The following is a 10,053-nucleotide window of genomic DNA, read 5'->3' as shown; positions in this document are numbered from 1 at the left end:
AGTTTCAAATAGTATTTCATATTGTTACTTGTGAGAATTAGTACGTTTAAGATGCGAGATATATTGAAGTATTTTTTAATAAAGTGAATTTATATTATTTTTTTCACGGCCGCGCGAAGCGCGGACTATTTTACTAGTATCCATATAATTTCATGTATCTTAGAAACCTTGTATAAAAAGCCCTTTGGTTATTATTCAAAATCTTTTTCCTTCTTTTTACATAAATCAATCGTGTTTTAATCTCTTTTAGTTTTTTTAAAATTTAATTAGGCCATCACCAATGAACCTGCTTTATGATCACATCGACGAAATGGTGGTATTCCCTGGAAAAAAAAAATATTATGTATCATGTTTCAACAACATTGACGATAGTGTCACAGAGTAAGATTAGGGAAGCTTAAGTTAGCTAAAATTTATTAGTACAAAATGCCTTCTGCATCATCTTGCCAAACTCCACTACGAGGGTTAAGACCATTTTAAAATGTCATGGTTGCAATAACCGAAGCCTCATTGTTAATGTATTCTTCTTCCTTTCTATCCATTCATCTACTTGTAATACTCCGAACTTCTTTTCTCTGATGTATATTTTGAGTTAATGTCTTTCTTTTGACGTGCTCATGTAACTCGACCTAATACTCCATTTTCGATGTCTTCAATGTCACTATGAACTTGGATTTAATCATCCATTGTTGTCAATTTAACACATCACGTACGTCACACGTGCATCGCACGTGCATGTATACAACAAAATTAAAAGGAAATGGCTGGGAGTTCGTGAAATTCGGTTGAGAGATTTTTGAAGTGATATAGTTAACGTTCGTCAGTTTTGCTTTGAATCAATTGTGAAATAACATGACATGTGTATCTAGGGAATAGTTTCTTCAAAGCGAATTCTCCCTAGATATATCTATTAATTTAATTCTGAATTTATTTCGAATATATGATATATTAATTGTGGTAAATATTTTCAATCTATTTTCACTAAGTAAGTCCAATAGATTTAAAACTTATTTTTTTCTAAATCAATTACGAAATATTTTTTTCTAATATTCCCAATGTCTGTTTTATATCTTAGGTACGAGAAAGATGCTTTTGAAACTGTTGTCTGCATCGTCTTTGGCGCTACCACCATCACGGCGGATAATGAAAACAGTCAAAAAATAAATTATCTGGCGAAACCCCTCACAAATACGGAGGGATTAAGTAGAGAGAGATGAAATGATGGAGAATTTTACCGGAAGAGAGAGGATAAAGTAAAAACCAGTGTTTACATTCTTAAAGAAATTCAAAAAAAAAAAAAAAGATTAGAAAATTGTTGGTAACCTGCTATAGCAGATCAATGTTACTTGATATAAAAATATTATGCACTAGCAGTGCACAATACTTAAACTCATAATTAATTATTTGTTTCCGCCTTTAGCCTTATCCTAATAAATGTGGAGAAAGATTAATGAAGCCAAAGTGAGAATAGTATTAAATTGAGATCAAAGGATAAATAGGGGTAATAGTCAAATTATCCTTTTTTTTAATATTTTTTTAGGGGCATGCAAAAGACAAACTTGATGAGTAAAATGGAGCATAGGAGAGAGTATGTGATGGTGTTTGACTGTGCGTAGAATTCAAAAATGAAAGAAAGACTTTGATAATTTTGATGTAAAATAAGTTATAAATATTTGTTTTTGTGTGACGTTAAATCAACTCATTAAATGTAAAAGGAGAAGTTTAAAGTTAAACTTTTACTAAATATAGAAATGTGTTATCTTTTTAGACTAACTAAAAACGAAAAAGTGTCGCATAAAGATACAAAGGGAGCCAGTATATTTTTATTCTTGTGGTTTTTGCGATTTGACGAAACTTTTTTAATGTTTCTGGTTAAATTCTTTTTTTATTAACTCCTACAAATCTAAAATCTAAAATTCGTTAAATATTCAACAGAGCGCCAAAAATGCTAAATTTTGACAAACATAAAGAATCAAAACTACTCAAAAACATATTCAACGGGCCATTTTAAACCTACCTCAAACATTAAAGATTTTTTGTCATTTTCTCGAAATCACTTAAAGGACCAAAAAGATAAAAGGTGAAGTGAGTATTTTTATTTTTATTTTTATTTTCAGTAAGGTGAAGTGAGTATATTATTTTGTATTACAATTTCTCTATTTTACCGTTGTCTCTTCAAAAAATTTCCCCTTTCTGTTTTTTGGGTTTTTTAAGGATTAAAATTTATTTGCTGACTTAGTAATATCTTTGACCAATCTGGATAAACACACACAAAGGTTTTGAATTTGAATCCAAGAAATGGAGAAATCTTGATAGGTCTAGGCTACCCAATGCAAATTTGGATTAGTCGAGGCTAATGGATTTCAGATTCCATATGTGATATGATCATTTGAAGAGAAGAAAAAGAAAGAAAAAAAAAAGAGAGAGAGAGATTCTAAATCCACATCCCAATTTAGGGGTGGGCGTTCGGTTTTTCGGTTCGGTTTTATCAATCTTCGGTTTGGCTATTTCGGGTTCGGTTTTTTGAAGGTGGACACCAAACACCGAACCAAACTAGTTCGGTTCGGTTCTTTCGGTTTCGATTTTTTAAAGTTCGGTTCGGTTCGGTTTCGGTTTTTTCAATTCGATTTTTTTAATATAATATTAGAAGCGATTCCATTGACACTAATTCATATTCTCAAAAGCAATAAAACATAAAACTGATAAATTGAAATCAAAATCAAACAAACAGGATACACAAGAACAGAAAACTATAATCATGACATATGATTACTAGGTGTTATATACATACCGTAAGAATAATTAAGAAAACACATAAAGGACATACATTAATCCTAAAGAGACATCCTAGTTACCTTTCTTTGTTAAGGATATTTGATTTTTTCAATTGAAGTGGAAAATTAGGGATACAAATGCAAAAGAGGACTTATTACAATTGGGTTTTTTTTTGTTTAAACTTAATGGGCCTGGACTATTTTAATTTTTTTAGGTAATGTATTAAATTTCGGTGCGCGTTCGGTTTTTCGGTTCAGTTTTATCAAAGTTCGGTTCGGCTATTTCGGTTTCGGTTTTTTAACGATGGACACCAAACACCGAACCAAACTAGTTCGGTTCAGTTCGGTTTGTTGAAGTTTCGGTTCGGTTTTCGGTATTTATGTCCAGCCCTATCCCAATTAAAGCTCGTTATCCCTTCCGCAGAGATGCATTCCTTTGAAGTTCAATAAGATTGATCTATTCTTTCTGTTTACAAATAGATCAAATACCTTAACCTAAAATATTGAATAATCTCAATGATAAGTTAACAAGATCACTACCTTTTTTCCTTTCTTTTTTTTTTTTTTAAGCCTTCCTTTTTCCTCTTGTCCCTCGTTAGCATTTCTTTTCCTTTTAAAATGCATGTATATAATCCTTAAGGGTAATAGGAGTTTAAGAAAACACTGAAACTTGAAACTTTAAAATAAAAGATATGGACAAACTACGGGCTACCTTCTCCAAGTTATACTATGTTGCAATTAGCTGGCTGTAATTCCAGTCTCATCCCTTTTGTATCTTGATTTACATTTGCCCTTTTCACTTTTTTTTAGGTTAAGAAAAACTAAAAATAAGAAGAATACCTTTAAATTATTGCTAATTAGACAAATAAAATATCTTTTCCAGTATTCATATATTTTGCAAAAATAACCCATTCTTAGGACAACTAAATCCGTATCTACCTAACTCAAAGTAATCTTTTAGGAAGATGAAATAGCAGCTAATCAACAGCAATAAAAATTAAAAGTTAAACATTTATTATGGGTTAGAGACAAAAATCAACTGAATCCAATAAGGAGATGAATAGTCTTTACAGTACTAAAATGCACACTACAAATGTGATCTAATTATTAAGACTGTACTTTTATATATGATTTAAAGGGTCATATGGAAACAGTAACAGGTTTCTTCTCATCTCCCACAACAAGAAAATATTTCCCTTCATCAATTACTGATATACCATATTTATCAGCCCTTGTAAAGTGTTCACAAGGGTTCACAATAAATTTAACCTTGGTTTTTTCTCCTGCACCTAATTGTACACTCTTGAATCCAATCAACTGCTTTCTTGGAACCTCATCATCCTTCACCTTGGAATGCCTAAGAAACAACAACACAGGATGCTTACCAGCAATTTTCCCCTTGTTTTTCACCGTAACCTTAACTGATATCTTAGCCTTGTTGCAAACCTCTGATCCAAGATTTGAAATTGCAATATTATGAAGTGAACCTTGTTTTGTTGACTTGTCAGTTGTTTGGTTATTGAAGCAGAGGTTGTGATGGCTGACAGAGGCAATTTTGTATGAATAGTTAGTGTAGCTAAGACCATAGCCAAATTCATAAACTTTTGGCCCTTGGTAGAATCTGTAAGTGCGCCCCGGATATCCAGTCAATGAATTAGGCCTCATATTCATGTCTGTCATTGGTACTTTTATGAATTCCTTAGGATACCAAGTCACTGGTAACCTGCCCCCTGCAAGGTAAATGTGATCTAGCATATTAAACAAGTTTTCCGACAAAATGGATTTACTCAAGATTATTGATGCTGAAGTTAACCTGGATTATGTTCACCAAATATAATCTGTGCCAATGCAGCTGCACCAGCCTCCCCAGGGTAACCAATCCACAAGATGCCTCCGATTTTCGGGTTTTTCTTGGCGAAAGAAATATCAATTGGGCCTCCACCTACTAACACCAGTATAACAGGTTTTACAGCAGCTTGAGCTACTGCGTTAATAAGAATCTCTTGCTGGCCAGGTAGCCCCAAATCTACGCGATCCCAGTTCTCCCTCTCCACACGCTGGTCCAATCCCATCACTAAAACAACAAACTGTGCCTTTTTTGCAACATCTACTGCTTCATCTATTGCAGCAGAAGTGCAGTTGACAAAATTGCAGCCTGGATGATAGCCTAAGTTTTTCACAACACGCTGAAATCCTTGGAGTAATGAAACATTATTGCAGGGAATGCCTGCATAATTACCTAGAAGTAAGTCAGAATCGTTTGCTTTTGGACCTATTACAGCAAAGGATGTTGTGTTGATCTTAGAAAGCGGAAGCAGTCTGGCAGAATTCTTTAGAAGGACAATGCCATTTCTTGCTGCTTCAAGGGCTAGATCCTGGTGCTCTTTACTACAAACCTCTATAGGTGAAATGTCTCCATATTCCAGTTTTTTTGGATCACCATTGAATAGTCCTAGCCTCATTCTAATGGAGAAGATATTGCGAAGAGCTCTGTCTATATCAGATTCTTGTAATTTCTTCTTCTCCAAAGCTAATCTCGTGTAGTTTGTCACGAAGGAACCACAATTTACATCCATACCTAAATTGCAGTAGACAAGGAAGAGGTCAGATAGTTGCAATAAATTAAGTTAGCCTAGCTTGGAGACACCTTACTAGCCACGCCTTTCCTCAACATCCTTTGCAAGAACATTGCAATTGATTTAGGTAGTTGCTTGTTTATATGTCAATTAAATTGAACTTTCTGTCAATGATGGATCTTACAGGTTCAAGCTTTATCACCAGTAGATAGGTTCATTTGGAATATAGATATTTTCCTCCCAATTTCGGTAACAGGCAAGACATCATTAAGTTTACAGAAAAGTGTGAGCCAACAAATTAGGGATCACTTACCAGCTTTGAGAGAAGATGCAACTGCATCTTCAATTGTGTATCCCTGGGCATCGTGCATAACACGAATTGCGTCGCAATCTGATATAATGTAACTTTTCAGCAATAGACAATAGTTAGTTTTGGGATTGCTGGAGTCATATTTTCACCATAGAAGTAGTAAACTTTTGAAGGTATCAGAACAGAAATATCCATTTGTTTCTTAATTTTCAGTAAAATTTTACCCGTTGAAACCCCACTGTCCACGAGCAGTCTTAGTCAGGAGATCATAGTTAGCACAGTTCGAGACCCCATTTAGACGACTATAAGCACACATTAGACTGGTGGCTTTTCCTTCTTCCACACAAGTCTTAAATGGTGGTTGAAATGAATCTGCCATATCCTGTGGTGTAACCTGAATGACACATTGGTTTAGATAACAATATCAAACTTTCTGGAAAAAAATTAAATAATATGAAATCACTTGTTTTTAGGGATAATTACATTTTTGAACTGCACAAAAGAACAATAGCCAGCAAATGTATAGTTTTTGTATATTAAGCATAAATATACATGTAATATACACATCGTGTACATAAATTATACATATACTATACATAGATGTACAATATAATATACAAATCAGTGTATATGTTTTGTATATTATGGATAGCACCCGTAATTAATTTCAGCGGATGGGCCATAAATGAAAAAAAAAATCTAAATAAATTAAAGGATCAGCGTAATTTAACATGTGACAGCAGGTTAGTAACTAACCTGAGCATCGAAGGTGAAACGATGGTGGCCATTCCAGTAATCTAAATCTTGAGCAGCAAAGTGCTTGCAGCAAGCTGAAGCTTGAAGATGCCCATCTTTGAGTTTTCCACCTTCAAAACTATCCCCTTGAAGTCCTCTTACATAAGCCACTGCATATTTTCCAACCATCATTGGGTCTTCACCAGCTGTCTCTTGTGCTCTTCCCCATCTTGGATCCCTTAATATGTTCACATTTGGTGCCCAGAATGTCATTCCCTTTAGTTCACCAGCATTGTATACTGCTCTTGCCTCTCTTGCAATTGCCTATGCAAAGTACATCTTATAATACTAGATACTACTCCCTCTGTCCAAATTTATGTGGCATGATTGAAATTTCAAGATTCCGTGAATTTTGACATTGTAGCTTTAAGTTTTCTTAAATAAAATTTATATATTTGCAAACTACATAAAAAATATTATAGGTCACAATAATTAACAACTTAAAATATTTAAAACGCATACAAAAAATTTAGGTCAAAGAAAAACTTGGTTGACTTTCGAAAGGTGCCACATAAAGTGTAACAAAGGGAATATAAGTTCATTTGAATTTCTATATTTACCATACAATTATCTCTTGGATCTTTTCAGAAACGTTATATCTTCTTCCAATAATCCAATTAAAGTTTGAGGCAGTCCAACACCAAAAGGTGATTCCATGATCAAGATGATCATTCTAAGAACAATTTGTCCAAAATCAAATAGGAAGTAACTGGTACCCAGGGCGGAGCTAGAGGGGCGGAAAATATTACTACTATACATACAAGGTCAACTTTTCTTATGTATATATAGTTGATGAACCCGAAAATTTTGCCTCCGCCATTGCTAGTACTCTATAGACAACTATCCCCTCGTTTTAATTTATATGACATCTTTACATCTTTTCCTTTTGAAACGTCTTCATTAGATAATATTCCATTAATTGTACCATCTATAATCCACGTTCTCACATCTTTCTCAAATTGTCATTTAAATATTTAGATCTTAAACTTTGATTTGGCATTTTCTCTGTCTAACATGCACATCAACTGTTACATAATTTATTTATTTTTTTCACTGTCACTAATAGCCAAGTTTGAGCGGCTGAGCTAAAATTTCAAACAAGGAGGTCCAAAATAAATTTTATGCCAAGGGGATTCGTAAATTATACATACCAAAAAAAAAAAAAATGCCCTTTTTATATAGTAGTTTAATTGGACCCCCTGCACCCCTATGCCTCCGCCCTCCTTAGTGTCGTGTGTCCAATTAAACGTCGCGTATAAAATTGAACAGAGTTGAATTAAGTACACTATAGCAGAGCCTAAGACGAGCAAAATAATATATACCTGAGCAATACGATACCAGAGATGTTCATCAAAAGTAGAAGCAGTAAGAATGATCTGAGGGAACTGTGTTGCATATGTAATACTTCCATTAAAAGTAACTCCTTCTCCTTCTGTCGATAGTCCGTGTAACGCCTCTGACCACCACTCATAAGCAGGGATATTTAGCCGTGGAATGGCTGGTGCTGTGTTACCCAATTGTGATATTTTCTCGTCCAAATTCAGGTGTAAAATTAGATCATCTACTCTTTGCGTAATGGGTAATGAGGAATTACAGAACCGAAATTTTCTGGTATCTGGATTGGATATGTCACATGAAAATGGAGGATGAGTTGACTTAGTAATGCTGACAAAGGAGATGATAATGGTGATGATAATAATTTTGTGGAGTCCCATGTTTTAGATTAATTTTGTAAGAGAAAGAGGGAAAAAGAAAGTGTGTCCTGTTTTATTGTTGGGGAAAGGAGGAATGGTTATGTTCGGCTGTTACTGGTGAAATGTATTGGTGGCGCCAAGTGCAGAACTTTTCAAAGGTAACGGTTAGTATATTTAACTAATAAGTGTTAACAATGTCTAGCTAATAAATTCAGTCATCAAATAATGTGTGAGTTCATGTACACTTAAAAGCTATATATATTGATAATTTAATGAATTTGTTTGCACCATTTAAACTCCATTTAACTCATGTGCATGTATTTTCCCTACTAGTATGTATTAGAACCTAAAGGATTTCAATTTTGCGCCAATTTATGGGGATTTATTCTCCTTGGGCAATTTGCAGGATTGCCCTTAGCTAGGGTGGTCTTTAATTTTTACCCCTCAAAATGATGGTCTTTAATTTTTACCCCTCAAAATGGTGGTCTTTAAATTTTGCCTTAGAGGCGTAATTTTCATGGCACGACGGAAATTTCGGCCCATGCAAATTCTCGCACACTGTGCGACCAAATTATGCCTTAAGGGAGAATTTTGCTGCGCATTTGCAAGTCGCTTTTTGCTGAGCGGCGAATTTTACAAAGTCTGTCTCGCGAAATCCTGCCTTGTGAATTTTTTTTTTTTAAACTGAGTTGGGATTCGAACCCATAACCTCGGGGTGTTAGGCGAGGGGTAAAACTTAAAGACCACCCCAAATAAAGGGCAATCCGCGCAAAAGAAAGATTCTCCTTTGATCCACCTTTATTGGAGTTATTGCTCTTTTGGTGACTCGAACCAGCGACCCTGGAATTGTAGGTGCGGGTGCTGACCATCTAAGCAACCCCTATTGTCAATTGGTGGGGGATTTATGTCCAATTAGGCGTATAGTGTTTTCCCTACTGTTGGTGCATTTTTACTTTGTAGTTTGTTCCAACTTTAAAAATCACATTTTAAAGCCCCTTTCGTTTTTCTGTTCCACAAAACAAAATTTTCATTAATAGATTGTGTTAACCTAGGTGAACGAAGATTGAACATCAACTTGTGCTAACTGTGAGAACAAATTATTAAGTTGATGAATTAATCTGCTTCTCCATTTTAGCGAGCTGTGTGTTTGATAAACTTTTATCAATAGTCACATCATTAATTCTTTAGTTTTAAAATTCTACAACCATGCAGGAGCAATATTTACCTACAAAAAGCTCAGACTAACATATGTACATACTAGTCTCACGAGGCCCGGGCTTATCCAGATATAAAAAGTAATATTTTAATTAAAGAAATATAATTTATGTTGGTAATAATTAAACTTCAAATAAGTATATTTTCAATATATTAAAGCAAAACTTTCATTTCACGCCTTTAATATCTTAACTTTCATTTTGATGAAATTATTTGCTTCAAATTAAATGTGAAGCCATAATTTGAAATATATGAGTTTCGAATCCTAATTTTTTAGGAAATGCTTACATGTAAAAATTTATAATAAGCAACAAATGAAAAAAAAAAAAACAAACAAACAAAGAGCAACAAGAAGCAAGAATATCTAGCGAAGAGATTACTATTTTTTAGGTTAATAGATAAGATCAATAGAAAAAAAACGGGGAAAATAAAGTCGACGGATAGGGCGCCGTCTCTCTCTTAATAAGGGATCTCGGGTTCGAGCCTGAGTAGGAAAAAATCATTGCTAGGGAGCGCTTCCCCCGATTGGGACCTATGCGACGCGAATCTGGATTAGGCGAGCTCCAATGTGGGTACCGGATACCGGATAGAAAATAGGTAAATAAGGCAGAATGTTCGATAGCTTTTAAAAAGTAAACCATAAGAACAAAAAATAAATTTGACTTTAAAAAATAAGATCAGGATCTAGA

General features: G+C 34.2%; 1 protein-coding gene across 1 annotated transcript; it reads right to left on the bottom strand.

Annotated features, from left to right (window-relative positions):
* Positions 1-3,809: 3,809 nt before the first annotated feature.
* Positions 3,810-8,170, bottom strand: LOC132035398 (probable beta-D-xylosidase 7). The gene is made up of 6 exons (XM_059425656.1): positions 7,760-8,170; positions 6,417-6,719; positions 5,885-6,054; positions 5,664-5,755; positions 4,588-5,352; positions 3,810-4,504 (listed from the first exon to the last, which is right to left on the bottom strand). The coding sequence occupies exons 1-6, from the start codon at positions 8,168-8,170 to the stop codon at positions 3,915-3,917; spliced, it is 2,331 nt and encodes a 776-aa protein (XP_059281639.1). The 3' UTR covers positions 3,810-3,914.
* Between the last annotated feature and the right edge of the window lie 1,883 nt (positions 8,171-10,053).

The sequence above is a fragment of the Lycium ferocissimum genome, chromosome 10 (genome assembly GCF_029784015.1).
Source record: "Lycium ferocissimum isolate CSIRO_LF1 chromosome 10, AGI_CSIRO_Lferr_CH_V1, whole genome shotgun sequence".
Lineage (NCBI taxonomy): Eukaryota > Viridiplantae > Streptophyta > Magnoliopsida > Solanales > Solanaceae > Lycium > Lycium ferocissimum.
This window is presented reverse-complemented; position numbering and strand designations above follow the sequence as displayed.

Bases quoted from the DNA above. Each gene is read 5' to 3' on its own strand.
- LOC132035398 (XM_059425656.1), bottom strand. From the start codon at position 8,170: ATGGGACTCCACAAAATTATTATCATCACCATTATCATCTCCTTTGTC. The intron at 5,353-5,663 runs GTAAGTGATCCC...ACTGCAATTTAG, and splicing joins TGCATCTTCTCTCAAAGCTG to GTATGGATGTAAATTGTGGT. The intron at 4,505-4,587 runs GTTAACTTCAGC...TTTACCTTGCAG, and splicing joins ATTTGGTGAACATAATCCAG to GGGGCAGGTTACCAGTGACT.